The 17,894-nt window shown below is 56.3% G+C and overlaps 1 protein-coding gene across 2 annotated transcripts in view; it reads right to left on the bottom strand.

The window, feature by feature from the left end:
- SHISA6 (shisa family member 6) overlaps positions 1-15,753 on the bottom strand; it is a 133,399-nt gene extending 117,646 nt beyond the window's left edge. The window contains exons 1-3 of one of the 2 annotated variants that reach the window (XM_085556916.1): positions 15,637-15,753; positions 14,645-15,547; positions 2,629-2,789 (exon numbers count right to left, since the gene is read on the bottom strand). In XM_085556916.1, coding sequence (XP_085413042.1) covers positions 2,629-2,789; positions 14,645-15,324 — 841 coding nt within the window. In that variant the 5' untranslated portion in view covers positions 15,325-15,547; positions 15,637-15,753. The remainder of the gene's footprint in view (positions 1-2,628; positions 2,790-14,644; positions 15,548-15,636) is intronic. The other variant, XM_021542398.4, reaches the window with a different exon arrangement.
- Positions 15,754-17,894: the final 2,141 nt, after the last annotated feature.

Genomic DNA, 17,894 nt, shown 5'->3' with positions numbered 1-17,894 from the left:
TGAGGAGCAGCTTTTAGCCCTGGCAAAGGTCTCCCTGTGCCCAGCCCTCCCCTGGCACCTCTGGAGCAGGACCCAGACCTGTGCATCCCCCTGGAGAGGCAGCTGGATATTCTGAGGATGAGGAGGCCAGCAGAATGGAGACCTAGGCCAGTCTTTCCTCCTACAAAATTGTCCCATCACTGCTCCCCAGCCTCCTGCTGCTGGAGGAGGTCAGAGGTGCCAGAGTTCCAGGCACAGCCTTCCCCTCCCTGCCTGCTGCTGGAGCAGGGCACACCTGGGAGCCTTCACTGCTGAGAGCATCTCACGGGGTGACAGGGACATCCCTGTCCTGAGCAGAGCTGCCTTCCCACATCAGCCTGATGGAGCTGAATATCCCTTTGCTCCCAGGCTGGGATTGATGGCAGGAGAGCTGCATGGAAAAGAGTCAGCGTGGGAGAGCCAGCAGGAGACTGAGGATAAAGGAACACTGCTGGAATTTGTGGTATTTAGATGATTTTGAGATTGTAGAAAGTTTTTGTCAGCCCCGCTGCCAAAGAAGAATTTATAAATTGTTTGTGTTGGTTTTCAAGGTTGTTTATTCTGTTTATCTCTCACATGTTCTGCTGCTCTGCCCAGCTCTGTCCTGCAGGGCAGCGTGTGGGGCTCTGCCCTCAGTGGGATGTGACAAACATTAAATACCAGAAACTCCCTGGGCTGGATTTACAAGAACGTGCCAATATCTGTCACCTACGTTGGGCAGTGTGTCCCCAGCCTGAACCAACAGAAAAATGCCAACACCACAGTGAGACATGGAGGGCATGAAGAAGGAGAAAAAGGACAAGGCACACCCAATTTCCTCCATCTTGTCCCCTTTGGACCCCTCATCTAGAATCCTAAAATTTTACTTTTGCACCCGTGCCACACTTAATTCTTACTTCTATCAAACACTCAGAGCCGGTAATTCATCCTGTAAGACTGAAAACTCTTTTCCATGGGCAGAGATCACAGCCAGTGTCTCTGGGGGCTCTGTCCAGGGGGTTCCTGACCCCTGCCAGGGTCCCAGGGCAGCCAGAGGGATGCTCTGGATTCCCACAGGACACTTCAGAAATGTGCTGTGCTGGAGGATCAGAGATCTGTCCCAGCTCTGGGGCAGGATTTGAGTCCCCTGACCCATAAGGTTTTAATAAACCCAGCACTTTGCCAGAACAGTGACTTAGATCAGCCGAAGCCTTCCCTGGGTTTGTCTGTGGTTTTCCTTGGATTGGGGAACAGCCAGGAGATGACCCTGCATGTCTGCCACCCCTCTGCTCCTCGGGCACTCAGAACACCCTCATGGCACCAGCTCTGTGCACCTTTGGGTGCTTTGCCACATTCTGAGAAAAGAAAACCGACCCTCTGCATTCGGGTTCCAAAAGGCCTTCAAATATTTCAAGTATTTTGAAAGCCAGAAGGGCTTCCAGAACATTCACAGGCTGGAGAGCTGAGAGTGCTCAGCCTGCAGAGGTGAAGCTTTGGGGTGACCTCAGTGTGGCCTTCCAGGACCTGAAGGAGCCACAGGAAAGATGGAGAGAGATGGTTTCCAAGGGGTGGAGTGAGAGGACAAGAGGTAACGGTCCTGAGCTGGAAGAGGGCAGATTCACACTGGACATTTAAGGGAAGAATTCCTCCCTGCGAGGGCAGGGACGTGTCACAGCACATGTCCAGACAGCCACGATACCCAGAGTGCCACCATGCAATTCCAGGAGGCTCCAACCACACAGAACAACACCACAACTCTGCTCTTGCTGTTCTTTCCCCAGATTTTACACCCTGATGTCCACGCACTGCCCTGGGTGCCCTCTGCTCCCTTGGGTGGCTGCTCAGCACCCCTGGGCACTCCCTGGCTCATTGCTGCCAGTGCTGCTCACCTGCTTTGCACAGCTGGAACATCTGGGGATGGGGCTGGGCCACAGCCCCACTGCCAGGGACACAAACTGTGCCACACAGAGCCCAGGGACACAAACTGTGCCACACACAGCCCAGGGACACAAACTGTGCCACACACAGCCCAGTGCCAGGGACACAAACTGTGTGCCACAGAAGCTGCCACACCCCACTGAAACAACAATTACCCATCCATGGAGCATTAAGTAAATCAGAACAATGTCTGCAGGGGAGAGGTTGCAATCCCTGGGCCACTGGGGAAATCAAGGCAAAAAAAATTCCTTTTTTTTTTTTTTTTTTTTTTTTTTATGAAAAGAAGCTAAAAACGACAACAGATGCATTTTGTGGGCCCCAATTCCCAGGCCAGTGCTCCTGGAGCAGCTCTGTGAGCTGCTGGGCTGCCCTGGGGTCACTCTCTGCACGTCCCAGAGCATCCCTGGGCTCGAGCAGGGCAGCCCCAGCCCTCTGGAGCTTTTGGAGCTCTGTGTGCCTGCAGCAGGGGAGTTTAGCAGCAGACACACAGCCCAGCACCTTCCCCAGCTGCCAGCTGCACTCACAGCCCAGCTGAGGTGGATTTTTAAAGTGCCTGGCCAGGGGAGCTCGGCAGAAAGCTGACGGAGCCACCAGCCCAGCCCTGCTCTGCCTGGCTGCCTGCTGGAGCCCTTGGCCAGCCTAAATTTGGGTTTTGCAGAGGCCCAGGTGATGCTCTGAGGGAGCAGCACTTACCTGGGTTGCTCTTGGCGGCGCGCACGGGGGTGTAGTGGTTTTTGGAGGAGGTCCTGACGGGGGTGTTCTCTTTGGGGGAGGTATCTATGGCCGAGATTGTCTCTCTTTCACAGTGTCCGATTGGGATTGGTCCCTGCTGCCTTAGGATGTCGGCCAGAGCCCTGGGGAGACAGGAAAAGAAAGGGGGAAATGTATTTTCACGCAGCTAGAATTCAGTATTCAGAACAGAACAGAATAGAATTCAGTATTTGTACTGGTGAATCCAAAGCAGCTGGGTTCATACCATAAACACAGAAAAAAAGCAACGATAGCACTAATAATAAAATTTAAAAACATGGCTTAAAAGCTCTGGTTTTTCTGTGTATCTGCTGCAGGTATTTCCAGGCTCGCCTGGCTATTGTTTGGTATCTCACCTGCTCTCTCTAATTCACTTCAGGGTTATGGTACCTCTCCGTCATCTCCCAGAGCAGCCAAACTGCTCCTGGCACATAAAGCACTGCCCCATCAGGAGCCACTGCCAGCCCCAGCCCTGGCACCTCCTCAAAGTGACACCAAAACCACCCTGCCCAAGCCAAGGTCCCTTAAAACTCAGAGCAGGAGTGTGAGCCCCACATCCTGAAATCCCTGCACACAGCTCAAACCCCTGCAGTGCTGGGAGTGTTTTTTAAAGGAGAACCACGAGCCAGAAAAATGGATTAACCAAGCTCCAGGGCTTGGTGTCAGCTCTGAGCCTGCCTTGAGCTCTGTGCTCATCAGGGATTGCTTTAAGGGCTGAGTTCCCCCTGCCATTCCCAGGAAAAGGCAATGTCACCCAGTCCAGCTGCAGCCAATCTTTCCCCTTGGATACTCCAAGATTTTTTCCCCCACTCTGTGAATATCATGGACACAGTGAAATATTTCCTTCGGGCAGCCCCGGGTTCTCTGCTGGGCCTGAAGGAAAAGCAGGGAAGGGATGGCTTTGGGCTGTGAGGGACAGAGGCACTTGAAGGCTGATGGAGCTGGAAAAGCTCTTTTCTCCTGGCATGGGGAACACGTCTGGAGTCACCTCAGGTCCCAGGGAAGATGTCAGGAGGAGACATCCCCTCATGGCAGATTAACAAGAGGGATGCTGGCCTTGCTCATATCCACTGGCATCCCTTAAATGCCACATTTCTGGGCTTTCATCTGAGAAATAGTTTGGGACCTGGGTCCGTTCCATTTTCCAAATCATCTCCTCTCCAGACTCCCGTCCCTGTGCATAATGGATTGCAATACTAATGTGCTCCACAGAAGGAACTCTTGGAGGATCTCACAGGCTCCCGAGCAGGATCACATTAGTTCAGCGCCAGCCTGTAGAGAATAAGGATATTTTTACCCTTTTTTTTGATTATTTATTGGTTGTAGAAAGCGCAGACCTGAGGCTATAAGCAACCAGGGGATGGATATCCGTGTGTGCACACAGACTGATCCTGGTGGGGTGAAGGGATTTTTGTTTGCAAGGACAGGAGAGCACAGGCTGTGCTGGGCCAGGCCAGAGAGAGGTGGAGGTGGCACCACAGGAGAGGGGTGCTGAGCCTTGTGCCAGGCCAGGACTCCTTCTGTCTGCCCCTGGGGAAGGGAGGAACTGGTGCTGGGGAGGAACTGGTAATGAGGAACTGGTTTCTAGTGAAGAATTGGCGTTTGATGAAGAACTGGTAATGAAGAACTGGTGTTTGGTAAGGAATTGGCATTGGGTGAGGAAGTGGATTTTGGTGAGGAACTGCTGTTTGGGGAGGAACTGGTGTTGAAGAACTGGTGTTTGGTGAATCAGAATTGGTGTTTGGTGAGGAACTGGTAATGAGGAACTAATTTCTAGTGAAGAACTGGTATTTGGTGAGGAACTGGTGTTCAGGAACTGGTGTTTGGTAAGGAACTGGCATTGGGTGAGGAAGTGGGTTTTGGTAAGGAAATGGCATTGGGTGAAGAAGTGGGTTTTGGTAAGGAACTGGTGTTTGGTGCTGCCCCAAAGCTTCTGGATTCCTCCCCCACGACTGGCACAGAGCTGTGGGTGCTCCCTCACTGGTCCCCAAGCTACAGGACACTTTTGTCACTTTGTCTCCTTGCCCAAGGTCACGGAGAACAAGAGTGGCAGAACAAGGACCCTAGGCTGCTCCTGAGGCTCCTGCCCTGTGTGACAGCACAGGAGGAGGGGATCATTCACCCCGGCAATCCTGGTGGCTTCTCCAGGCCAGAACCTCCCCACTGCCCCCAGCCCTGCTGCCTGGGGAGGATGGGGAGGGTGAGCTCTGCCAGCTTGGCACCAGCCCACACCGGAGCCATCCCACTTGTCACGGACAGCAGGCTGGCAGAGCCCAGCCCTTGCTAGGAATCTCCAAGGTGCATTCAGCACAAGATGAGCATTCTCAGGGCTGGTTTTCAATCCCACACGTTGCCTTAGCACGGTTATTTACTGGCCCACAGTGGCTGGGGCTCGTGTGGAACACTCGTCCAAGGCTCTCGGAGTGTCAGGAGCACATCACTCCAGGAGCTGGGGAGAACACTGAACAGGCTGGAGAGCTCCAGAGCACTTCATTCCAGCTGCTCTGATGGAGGCAGCCGGGGAGGACAGGCTGGGGTGGGCTGGCATTCACCTTCCCTGGACAGAGACACGGTACTGCCTCTCAGGACTGCACAGAGAGAGGAGAAAACAATCTTTATCTCTGCTCCTTTGTCCTCCCCATGTGGAAAGGAGAAGGATATTATTCCACATTCCATGTGGAATGTGGTGTGGAGATTGTCCACCTGCAGGGATGGCTGGGTTGGATCTGGTGAGGTTGTTTGGGGTCAGTGACCAATGGATCCAGCTCGGGCTCTCAGCAGAGTCACGAGTCCGAGTTAGTTAGATGTTGCCCTAATTTTTAAAAGTGTTTTCTTTTATAGTTCTTTTGAAAGTTTTAAAGTTCTTATAAATCTTCTTTAGCCTTCTGATAATGTTTGCATATTTGAGAATCAGAGTTCCCACAAAATTTCATGTATCAATAGAATAGTTTACATATTTCTTTATAAGTAGAGACAAATGGTTGATTAATCTTTAAACCACTGTGGTTGGAGAGGTGGTAATTCCACCCTCCAAGGCACAGTCACCTTTGGAATCCTATAAATACCAGATGTTTAAATAAAACTGGGTCTTTTCTCTTTTAAAGTTACCAAACTTCTGTATACACATTTCATGTCCAATAGTGACAGTTAGTTAGGTAAGTAAGAAGTAAGTATGTAGAATAGGATAGCATCTCTTTAAATAGTATATTAATGTAATATAGTATAATTTTAATAAAGCAATCCTTCAGCCTGCTGCTCTGGAGCAGACACCATCATTTCTTCCCTGAGCTGGGGTTTGCAGTGTTTTTTTACTAGAGGGTGGGAGCTGGAGGAGCTGGGATTTTAGGAATGGGGCAGGACAAACCAGCAAGCCCAGCTGGGATGGAGCTGGCTCCTTCTGAGCCAATTCAGTCACGGGCTGTGTGGGATCCAGAGCATTTCCACAGAGCCCTGACGGCGTGGAAGGTCAGTCCCACTTCAAAGAGGCAGATTTGGTTGGTGACATTGCTTGGTCCAGCTGGCTCACTGCCCAGCACGGAGCTCCAGAACAGACCCACTGGAATATCCGGATCCCGGGTGTGCAGCCGTTTGGGCACAATCAGTGCCACTGATGTCACCAGCCCCCTAATCACCTGCACAAGGATATGAGACACTCCAAAACCTTCCTGTGACGACACACCTCTTATCTGAGGAACACAAAGCTCCCTGGCTGGAGCGTGTCACTGATAAGGATTTGTGGCGAGGATTTGTGACACCTTTCCCTCACGTCATCACAGCCAAACCCAGGGTGCCAGCTGGGATGCTGCTCCCGGGGGCTGCTCTGGCCTGGGGGAGGGAAACCCACGGATGTGTCCCGTGGCTGGACAGCCCAGGCCAGGTCCTGCTCCCTGGGATGGCTCTCGTGGCACTCTGCACGAATTTTGGAAAGAACCCAGTGGGATGAACATCAATTTTCAGATGGAAAAATCAAAAGGATTTGGTGTAAATCCAAAGGAATCGAGGGGGTGGATTGAAGCAGTGGGGAAGCAAGGCTGGCCAGCAGCTGGGGCCTGGTGCTGGAAGGAGAAATGACAGATTTTGATCCCAAAATGTGGCTTTGTAGCCAGGGAGAAGGTGAAACTGCAGGGCTGGGAGGGACCAGCTCATTGCAGCTCATCCTGCCCCTCTAACCCAGCCCAGAACCTGACTCTGCTCCCTGAGTTTCCCACCAGGACTGCTGTCCTCCCCACAGCCTTTTTGGGAAGGTATTGCCCCACTTTCCCCCTGTGCACAGGTTCCCAGCACTTATTCTAAATTAACACTCTGGACTGGGCACGGTGTCCCTCCTGCTGAGGCCAGGGCAGCTTTGGGGACAGCTCCAGGGCTGGGATGTGGCCAGAGGGAAACCAGGTTGGGCTGAGGGGCTGTGGCTGCTGCACGGGAAGGGCACAGGGCAGAGCTGCCCTTTTCCAGTGGTGCACACTCAAAGCTTCACTGATTCACCTGTAGACCTTAAAAACAGAATTTCCTGTTCCAAGCCCCTGCGAATTTGGGGAGGAATGGAAGGATAATGACCAAATGGGTCTGGCAGAGCCCAGTGAAGAGAGCAGTGCCTGCCTGAGCTGGAGCTGCCAAAAGCAGAGTGGGGATGGAGCTGGTGGCATAACTCCAATCACTTCAGCACAGCCAGGATCTCCCTACCAAAAAAGCCAGGCTGAAGAGTCCCCTATGCTCTGTTACTAACTGGGAAAGAAAGAGGCAGTTGTTGCAGGAGATGGATTTGTCCAGCCTGGAGCCAGCTCACCTGGAAGGGACAGCTCTCTCCGAGGGACAGCACTTGGGACACCAGCCTCTCCCAGAGAGCAGCCGTGCATTTGTCATGGCCTGGCTCCTGTCCCACACCCCTGGGTGCCTGGGAAGCTCCAAACAATGACCATGCCCTGGGCTGGGCACTCCTGGGGCATTCCCACATTCCAGGGGCTGCCAGCTGGGTCCTGTGTGCCCAGGGCTGGATATTCCCACATTCCAGGTCCTGTGTGCCCAGGGCTGGACACTCCTGGGAAATTCCCACATTCCAGAGGCTGCCAGCTTGGTTCTGCATGCCCAGGGCTGGACATTCCCTCATTCCAGGGACTGCCAGCCCAGGGCTGGACACTCCAGGGACATTCCCACATCCCAGGGGATGCCAGCCGGGTCCTGTGTGCCCAGGGCTGGACATTCCCACACTCCAGGGGCTGCCAGCCCAGGGCACACAGGAAAAATCAGATGTCTCCAGAAAAATCTTAATGCCAGCAAGAACTTGGGAAGCTCTGGCTCTAAAGGCAGCCACTTCACACACCTCACACCAGTGTCCAAACAGAATAATCCCTGGCTATTGCTGTGACGTGGGCAGAGAACTTCCAGCAGTGGCTGAGCTCAAAGTGGGTGACACCAGTTCCTCTGAACACAGCAGCCCTGAGGAGAACAAAAGCTGATATGTAAAGATTTGGTAATTAAAAGCTTAAAATGAACCTTTCCAAGGGATGTTTCTCTGCAGAGAGATGTCACCCTGAGCACAGAGTGTCCTCAGCAAGGGCAGGAGCTGCCTGAGAAGCCGTGCTTCTCTTCCCACAGCAATGGGGGGGCTCCCTGGAAAGGGAGGCACCCAGGAAAGGCATCGGGGTGCCAGGGAGAGCGGGGAGCTGTGCAGGACAGGGACAGGGCACATGAAAGGAGAGCAAACAAAGCCAGCAGGCCCTGCCGGGTGTGACAGCTGTGGGAATGATGCTCTGCTGGCCCAGCTTCGTCCTGCTCCCGTTTGTGACCCCCAGGCACAAACACGGCCGCAGAACCCGGTGCTCACGCGGCTGCGCCTGGGCAGGGTCGGGCACAGGGCTCTGCTTTTCCACCAAATCCCCTGCTCCGAGCACAGCAACGGGGCTTTGAACTCCCTGAGGAAAGCTGAACTTTCTCTGAAGGGCCCTCACAACAAAGGAGGTTGTGGAGAGAGCTGAAGCACAGCCCAGGGTTGATTGTGGAAGAATTCTGTTTATCCACCTGGGGAAGGAGATAAACACGGAGCCCTCCCAGCATCAGTGCACACAGATCTGAGGAAGCACAGCCAGCCCACGTGAGGGCAAAGGAAAGCAGCACATGTCCTGATCTCCTCTTCCCCACAAAGTCCAGATCTTATGTGAAACAGAAATTTAAAAAGGCATCTGATCTCCAAAGGCGCAGAGATCAACTGCTACTTAAGGATATAAGGCATTACAAAACTAAAAGGAATCAAGTTCAGAGCTACACTGGATTCCCTCGACACCTCATGACGGAGTTGGACTAACAGAAAAAGTTAATTAGCAAGCAGGAAAATGCCAAATAAATGGGAATTAGAGACACTGAGATGATTTGGTGGAGGCAGCATATTTCTGAGCCTGGCCTCTCGTAATAGGAGAAGTTCAAAGGGAAAGGAGAAGCCCAGAAGCATCCAGAGGAAGGCAGTGGCCAGGCAGCCTCTGTGCTCCCACAGAGTCAATCTCTTCATAAAATGGACTCAGAGAGGAAAACACAGCAAAGAAAACCCCAATTATCAAACTGCAAACCACGACCAGAGCTCCAGACTGGAGCTTTCCCAGCACATGGAAGAGAAACAAAAGGAAAAATGTTTTGCACAGGTGCAGGCACACAGATACACACCTGGCCTGGATTTGGGTCTGCATCTGGACAATTCACCCTGCAAAAGGACAAGAGCCAGGAGTTCTCCCTGCTTAGGAGGTACCCCAAAGCCAGCCAGGTGCAGGGATGGTTTGACACAGAACAACTTCTCTGATGTCCCAGCTGGAAGCTGTCCCTGCCCATGGCAGGGGGTGGAATGAGATGATCTTCAAGGCTCCTTCCAACCCCATCCATTCTGTGATGCTGGGATTTGATGGCTGCACCTTTTTTGGCTTTTCCTAGCTCGGTCTGACCTGTATTGTGTGCCTGTGAGAGGGACAGGGCACTTCAGAGGAGAGACTCAGAAAGCGTCAGGATTAAACAACTCAAAGCAGGGCAAAGAGCAGCTGAAAGGCACCCGAGTGAGTCTGAGTGGAGTGAAAAATGGCAGAGCATGAAAACACATTGGTGGAAAGAGGCTGAAAGCAGGAACAGCATCCAAGAAAGAAAACCTCCGCAGGAGGTTTTCTTTCTTGGATGCTGTTCCTGCTTTCAGCCTCTTTCCACTGATGTGTTTCCCCAGGAGTGTTCACATCACTCCCTCCCTGCCCTGGGGACGGTGGAGTTTGATCCTTTGGCCCCAGCAGCAGAGAGCAGAGCTGAAGGAGCTGCCTGTGATCCCCATCTCAAAGAGCAGGGCTGGAGAAAGGCACTGCTCACAACCTTCCCCACCTGCAGCAGCCCCTCAGCCAGCCCCGGGCTGCAGGAACACAAACCCTGCTCCAAGGCAGCCTGGGCTCCCACAGACCTTGGATCTGTGAGCAGACAGAGCCACTGCTCTGGTCCCTGCTGGAATTCAGAGCCACAGAGCAGAAAAAAAAAAAAAAACAGGAGTGGAACAATTTGACTCTGGTCTCTACACGGGCAAAGGATGTTCCTCTGTAAAAGCTGTCAGTTCTCACTCACAGAGCAGGAGATGCAAAGAGGCTGGAGAGGAGAGCAGCACAGATCTCTTCCCTCTTTGCAGCAGCACAGATGCTGTGGGAGGAGGGTGAAGTGAAGCACAGCACAGAGCCTGTTTCCCTTCTCCCTTTCCCACCCCTCAGCCACGCTCCATGCAAGGCCAGATAAGGTTTTTTAGCAGCACACAGAGCTGGTCTGCTGGGAAAAATCCCTGTGCTGCTGGGAAAAATCCCAGTGCTGCTGGGGAAAACCCCTGTGCTGCTGGAGAACATCCCAGTGCTGCTGGGGAATATCCCTGTGATGCTGGGGAATATCCCTGTGATGCTGGGGAAAACCCCTGTGCTGCTGGGAAAATCCCAGTGCTGCTGGGAAAATCCCAGTGCTGCTTTCAGGAGAGCAGCTGGGCTCCCAGCAGTGCCCCAGGGCCAGCTCTGTCACCGTGTCCCTCTGCCTTCAGCTGACCAGAGGGATGCACGTGGGATATTTCAATCCAGGTCCCAATCTGTGCACTCCCAGCTCAGCAGAGTGCAGTGGCTGCTGCTGAGGCTAAGCAGGGGTCGTGGAGCAGTGCTACAGCTGTGAATTATTTGTGTTCTCTAGCAGGGGATGCAGGCATGGCCACGGGATGAGAACATTCTGTGTCACCCCTTCTTGCTGCAGGAAAAACTCACCCAGCTTTGGAAAGGACCAGATGATACTCATCCCCAGACTGAAAACAACTCAAATACTTCTTAAATTTTACTGAAGAAGTGCTTAGGAGAAGAAAACAAGCCTGGCAATGAGATGAAAACAACCTGTCCTCACCAATGCAGGAGAGAGCATCAGCACACGCAGCACTGCTGGGTGGAACTGTCAGAAAGCAGCCCCAGCTTCCACCTGGAGCCCAGCAAAGTTCTGCCTGTGCAACCCCCAAAGCAAGAGGCACTTCTATAGGGCCAGGCTGAAAGATCCTATAATTGCCCAGGAAAAAAAGAAAAAATCAGTTCAATTGAAAGCATTACAAGGATTTCTGTACAATAGGAATCTTTCAGCTCCTGGTTTTCAAAGCACTTCCACTTAACTGCTGTTGGAAACGCCTGTGTGAGTGATTGTGAGCCCAGAAGCACAGCAGTGCCTTGCTTTAAAGGGACGTGGCAGTGCCTGGAAACAGGAGCTGGTTCCAGCTCGGAGCTGCACATGCACAGCCAGCCCTTCCTTCCACAGCACGCTGGCAGCCCTGCTGGGAATTTGTAAAGCCTCCTTCCACCAGAAGACGTTCTGTGAGCCCTGCCTCCCTCAAAATGTTCTTTCCAAGCGAGTTCATAAGGATTTTCTTAAAAGCTGGACGAGCAATAAGCAGAGGGATGCCATCCACACTGCTCGGTGGGCGTTTACAAGGAAGTCAAATTTGCAGTGTGGTGCTGCTGGTGGGGAGTGCAGGGAAGTTCTGACTGATTCTCCCTCCCTGCCTGTGGGATACGAGCCCCAGAGGCTCCTTCCAGCCCCTGTAGCAAGCCGTGCTCATGCTGCTGCTCTCCTCCTCCCACAGGATGCACACTGAGGCTTGGTGCACCCGCCGGCACTACCCAGAATTATTCTGGGTGTCACACTTCACTCCAGCTGACCTCGAACAGACAGAAATATCTGACCCCAACCTGCTTTCCTCCTCCCCTGCTCCTCCCCAGCAGCTGTCAGAGACAAAGACAAACCACTCCTCTCCTCGTATTTACATTCTGCTTCGAGCACCCGGAGCGTTCAGCCCGGTGCAGGAGATGCACTTCAAAATATTTAAACCCTCGTGTGATGTTGATCAGGTTCAGGTAACACAGCTCTGAAAGGTGTAATCTTTTACCAGCTACCATATTATAGAAGTCAATCAACTCCTTAAAATGCTCTGGAAGTCAAGCTTCCCGAGCACTCAATCTGCCATTCATACTTCTACACACAGGTGAATCATTTCACCAGAACTTATCTAAATAAAGCAAAGCAAGCATCAAAGAAATGAAAACATCAGGAAGAATCCAGACAAGTCTGGCAACGCTGCCTCTGATTTCCAAGGGTGAAGGATCCAACCCTGCAGCAGGCTGGAGCTGGAGCTGGAGCAGAAGTAACATATGGACATCCAACCCAGATTTCCAAATTTAGTGTGAAGATAAGGCCCAGGCAAAGTTGCCTTGAAGCCAGAAGAGCTGGGCAGCTGGGGAACCATCCCATCATTAACAGAACACTTAAAAAAGCCGATTTTCTGGCTAAGCCACTTGCAGGACCCTTGCCTCTCCCGAGCTGTGTGTAGTTTTTAACACTGTGGAGTTATGTTCTTGCAGGGACATGGGGCAGGTGAGATTTGGAATGGAATATGTGGGCCAGACCCTCAGCAAATGTAAACCAGCCTCACAGTTTGTCCTCACTGCAGGGAGGAGTCTAAATAAAACACATCTTTCCAAATAAATAAAAACTGCGTCACCCATCTCTTTTTTCCAGGTAAAAAACTAAAATTTCTCCCCCCACTTTCTGTTGATTGTGGTTGAAGTTCAGCCTTTAAAACATGGTCAATGATTTCAAGAGTTCTGATTAAAAATCTTCATTAAAATAATTTTTAGGAGGCATTATCTGCTAGAGTTAAGGTCTTTCCCCCTGATGCTCACCACTGCTCTTCTAAAGAAGCCTCTCACCAATTTTTATGTTCAGACACAGGGAGCTCTCGGATTCGCGGCACGCAAGCAGCACTCATCATTTGGAGGGACTTTTTCATCATAAAATAAATATGAACTGAGAGAGAACGCGCATCTGCCCAAAAGGAGGATTGCTAAAAAGGAGGATTGCTAAAAAGGAGGATTGCTACAGCCGCCCGAGCCTTTGCTTTGGAGCAGGATTTTCTGTGCCACGCCGAGCGCTCCTGTCCTTCCAGCGAGCCGAGCCGAGCCGCCTCTCCAGCCGGCAGGGAGGGATGGGAGAGCTTCCCGAGGGTGGAGAGGGAGCCAGGGGAAACGGGGATGGGCAGAGCTCTGTCCCCACGCAGCCCCCGCGGGGAAGGCGCCGGCCAGGGGGCTCCGATCCACCCCAAAAACTTCTGCCGGGCCGGGCAGGGCAGGGCAGGGCAGCGCCCGCGGGGTCCGAGCGGCTCTGCTGTCCCTGCGAGCTGTGGGGAGGCTTGGAGGACAAACTGGGGGTTCTGGGGGCTGCTGAGGAGCCCGGGGGCTGGAGGGGAATGCCAGGGGGAGAAGGGATGTACGAGATCCCAGGGGGCAGGAGGGGAGTGCCAGGGGGCAGGAAGGATGTGTTGGGGTCCCAGGGAAAGGAGGAGGGATGCAGAGGAGCCAAGCCGGGATGCTGGAGGAGATTCCGGGAGCAGGAGGGGGTGTCGGGGTGCCGGAGAACAGGAGGGAGCTCCGAGGGGTAAAAGGGGGTGCCGGGGTGCAGAGGGAGGCTCTGGGGGCAGGAGAGGGGTGCCGGGATGCCGAGGGGCAAGGGCGACGTTCTGGGATGTAGAGGAGGGTGCCGGGGGCAGGAGGGGAATGCCGGGGGGTGCCGGGGGCGGCTGCGCACGGAGCTCCGGGACGGAGTCTGGGCAGCGCGGAGCTGGCCGGGAACAGTCCGGGAATTATCCGGGAGCAGTCCGGGAATTATCCCGGAGCTGTCTGGGAATTACCCGGGAGCTGTTCGGGAATTATCCCGGAGCTGTCCCGGGGCTGTCCGGGAATGATCCCGGGGCTGTCCGGGAATTACCCGGGAGCTGTCCGGGAATGATCCCGGAGCTGTCCCGGAGCTGTCCCGGAGCTGTCCGCGGAGCCGGTGCTGAGGGAGAACGCGGGGTCAGGAGAGCACAAGCGCGGCCGCGGGAGAAGAGGCACCGGGCAGCAGGACGGGCAGGGGTGGGCACTGGGATGGCCAGAGGGGTGCGGGTGGCCCTGCTCGGACCGTGGGAAGGAGGAACTCCTGGGCAGAGGATGGAAAGGGAAAGCGCTGTGGTGGATGGTGCAAAGAGGAACCCTTGGACAGCCCTCGCAGAGGGGGAAATCCTTGGATAAAGGACTCGAGGGAGGACCCCTCGGCGCGGCAGAACAATGGGAAATCGTTCGGCCAGGTGGCACAGCCGTCGGAGAGTCATGGCACCGGGGAAACCCTCGGAAGGGTTGGCAGGGGAAACTCCTGGAGAGCCAGAGCAAAGCACAGAGACCCGAGTGGGTGTCCCACAGGGAGACTCCTTGGGCAGAGAGCGCGGCAGGAGAACCCCTGGGCAGAGGTGTGAAAACGGAGCCCTTGGACAGCAAGTCCAAAGGTGGCATTGCTGGAGGAGCCATGCAACGGGAAACTGCACAGCCGGGGAGCCCTTGGCTCCAAAGGAGGCCCCTTGGCTGGGCAGCGCGCCAGGACACCCTGCCGAGGGGGAGCAGGGGAAGGAGCGCACCTGTGAATGTTCATCTCCCGGGGCGGGCGCCGCGCCTTGTCGTAGGCCACCTTGGCGAAGACGCCGGCGATGAGCACGAAGGCGATGGCCCCGCACGAGATGTAGACGGTGGCGTTGGTGCTGTCCTTGTCCGGGTCGTACTTGTTGGCGTCCCCGTCGCCGCCGTCGCCGCCGTCGGCGGGCAGGGCGCCGCTGGCCGTGGTGGGGTGGGCCCACTCGGGGCTCTTGTAGTTGCGGCACAGGCTCTGGTTGAGCTTCTCGGCGCGCTTGTTGCAGCAGAAGCGGTAGAAGCAGGTGCCGCAGCAGTAGCGGAAGCCCGTGAGGCTGTTGTTGCACTCGAACTCCTTGTCCCACTGCCCGCTCACGTCGTAGTACCCCCAGCACGTCTCGTGGGCCGGGGCCGAGCCCCCGCCGCCGCCGCCGGGCGCTGCCTTGCCGCCCCCCGCGCCCTTGCCGCGCCCGGGCGGCGCCGTGGGGGCGGCGGCCCCCGGGCCCGCCAGCGTCTGGTTCAGGAGCTCCTTGCCCGGCCTGGGGGTCCGCCGCGGCGCCGCCGCGCCCTGGGTCCGGTTGCCCTTGGCGCGGGGGGGCCCGGCCGCCTGCGCGGGCGGCGGCAGCAGCAGCAGCGCCAGGAGCTGCAGCGAGAGCAGGAGCAGCGGCAGCAGCAGGTGCCGCGGCCCCATGGCGAGGGGCGAGGCGCGGGGGGCGCGGGGCCGGGCTGGGCGCTCAGCGGCCGCGGCGCTGCCCCATGGAGCGGGGCGGGCGGGGGGCTCGGCCGGGGGTCCCGCCGGCGGCTCAGCGGCGGCCGCCCGGCGCCGGGCGCTTCATGCCGGAGCGCGGCGAGCGGCGGAGCCCGGCGGAGCGCGGCTGCGGGCGGCGGGGTCCCGGCGCTGCTCCGGAGAGGCGCTGCGAGAGACGGGGAGAGGGTGAGAGCGCGCCGCGCCCCGGGCAGCCCGGCCCGCCCCCGCCCGCCCGGCCCGTGCCCACGGCCTTACCATGCCGGAGCGGGACTGCAGCGGGGCCGCGGGGCTGCCCGCGCTCCCAGCCCAGCCGGGGGCGGAGCGCAGCGGCGCCGAGCCGGGCGCGGAGCAGGGGCGGGCGCCGAGCCCAGCCGGGAGCCGGGGAAGGACCGCCCACCGCTGCCGGGCCGCTCCTGACATCACCGGGACCGCGCCGAGCCGCGCCGCTCCGCCGGCACCCCGGCACCGCCGCCCGCCCGCCCGGCCGGGGCCGGGGCGGCGCCGCAGCTCGGGGGGATCCGGAGGGGCGCGGGGAAGGGGCCCGGGGCGGGGGGTGCGTGTAGGGGTGTGTGGGGTGCGCACCTCGCGCGGGTCTCCCGGGATGTGCTCCTGGCAGGGATGCGGTGAGTGCCACTGTGCCTGTCCCCGGGGATATGGTCCTGGCAGAGATGCGGTGAGTGCCACTGTGCCTGTCCCCGGGGATGTGCTCCTGGCAGGGATGCGGTGAGTGCCCACAGGACCTGTCCCAGGGATGTGCTCCTGGCAGGGATGCGGTGAGTGCCACTGTGCCTGTCCCCGGCGGTGTGGTCCCTAAAGGTTTGTGTGGAGTGAGGTCCCTGTGCCTGTCCCCGGGGGTGTGGTCCTGGCAGGGAACAAACCTGTGGTGGCTGAGTCCCAGTTCTGCTCCCTGATGTGCTCGGCGTGGAGGCAGAGCAGCACCCCACCCCAGCCCGACACACTCCCCACTTCTCCCGGCTGTTCCCACTCCAGGAGAGCTCTGGGGAGCTGCAGGGGTGAGCTGGCACTGCCTGGGCTGCCCAGTGACCCGGGCACAGCCACCGCGGGTTTGTTCTGAGCAAGATCCCTTCAGGCACGGCAGATTTCACTGCTGTGAGCCACGGCCACCGAGGCAGAATTTCCTCAAAGTCCCGGTGCTTCCTCCGTGTCCCACTGCAAACCCGACTAAAGCCTCTGCAAACATTTCCTGAAGAAGCCAAGGTGCTGCCAGCTGTAAGGACACACAGAGGACAGCGAGGAATCCCAGCGAGGAGGAGCACACGGGACCTGAAGGAATCCCTGCGGCTGCACACAGGCAGGTGTCAGGAATGCAGTGGAGGAGGAAGGCAGCAAGGAAAGGGAGAAGCACCCCTAAAAATCCCATCTTACACCCTGCGGGAATCATTTCCTCGAGCTACCAAGGTGTGAGTGCCCACAGCTCATTTGACAAATCCCTTAGGAGAGCCCACGGACTGTGAGCTTGGCAAAGAGTTTTAGCTCTGCCACCTAAAGCTGCTCTGGTGCTGGGGAGTCCCTGGGGAAATCAAAAATCCCTTCATTGCTCACAGAGGGGAGAGCTGTAACCCTCCCATGGCTGCTGAGAACTGGACTTAAGGGAGGTGCCCAGGTGAATCCATGGGGTGCCCAGGTGAATCCACACCATGGGGTGTGCCCAGACCTCCGCAGTGTCTGAGCCCAGATTTGACTGATGTAGGGAGGCCATCTCCAAACGCTGCTGGCCTTCCACATGTCCTCATCAAATTCACCACAGAAAACTTCCTCAGGTCTGGGCTGTCTCTGCTTCTCCAAGGCTTTGCAAGGTGTGGGAGGCACCCGGATGGAACAATCCGGCTCCTTCCCTCAGTGGCTGATCCCTGCACACCTACACAGGAGCCAGGGTCTCTGCAGGGAGGGCAGCTCAGGGGAGAGGAGCTGCCCCCCAAAAAACCCAGCATCCTCTCCCAGGTGGGCAAGGCTTCCTGCTGCAGGCAGCCCTTGGGGGAAAGATGCGATGGTTTTGAGACAGAAACATCTGGCAGAGCTCTGTCCTCACACCAAGCATTACAAGGGCACAGAGAGTGCCTGCTGAAGCACCGAGGGTCAGGTTTTCTGCCCCACAGGATATGTGGGGGCTGAGATTGGCTTTTCCTCCGTGCCTGCCCAGCCTCCTGAGCCTCGGATTCCCGTGCTCCTCTGATGCCACCACAGCTTTATCCCACCGAGGTGACGGTGAGACCCCACCCGGGTTCCTCTGCCTCCTCCTGCTCCATTTACCAACGCCACCGAGCAGCTAAAGAAGGACGGAGCTTCCCTGGATGCGCGGTACAATCCCATTGCCTCGCCCGCAGCCAAAATACGGGAGAGAAGAAGCTGAAGCAAATGTGAAAAGAAGGAAAGAGTCCCCAAGGAGCAACGCTGGATTTCTGGGACTTCCCTGGGATTTGGAGCCGCGTTGCTGGCGGTGGGAGGGAAGGACAGAGGCTGAGATGTTTGTGGGAGAAAATGCTGAGCCGCGC

The sequence above is a fragment of the Lonchura striata genome, chromosome 18 (genome assembly GCF_050655825.1).
Source record: "Lonchura striata isolate lonStrDom1 chromosome 18, ASM5065582v1, whole genome shotgun sequence".
NCBI lineage: Eukaryota > Metazoa > Chordata > Aves > Passeriformes > Estrildidae > Lonchura > Lonchura striata.
The sequence above is the reverse complement of the archived record's forward strand: the minus strand, read 5'-3'. Positions and strand labels throughout refer to the sequence as shown.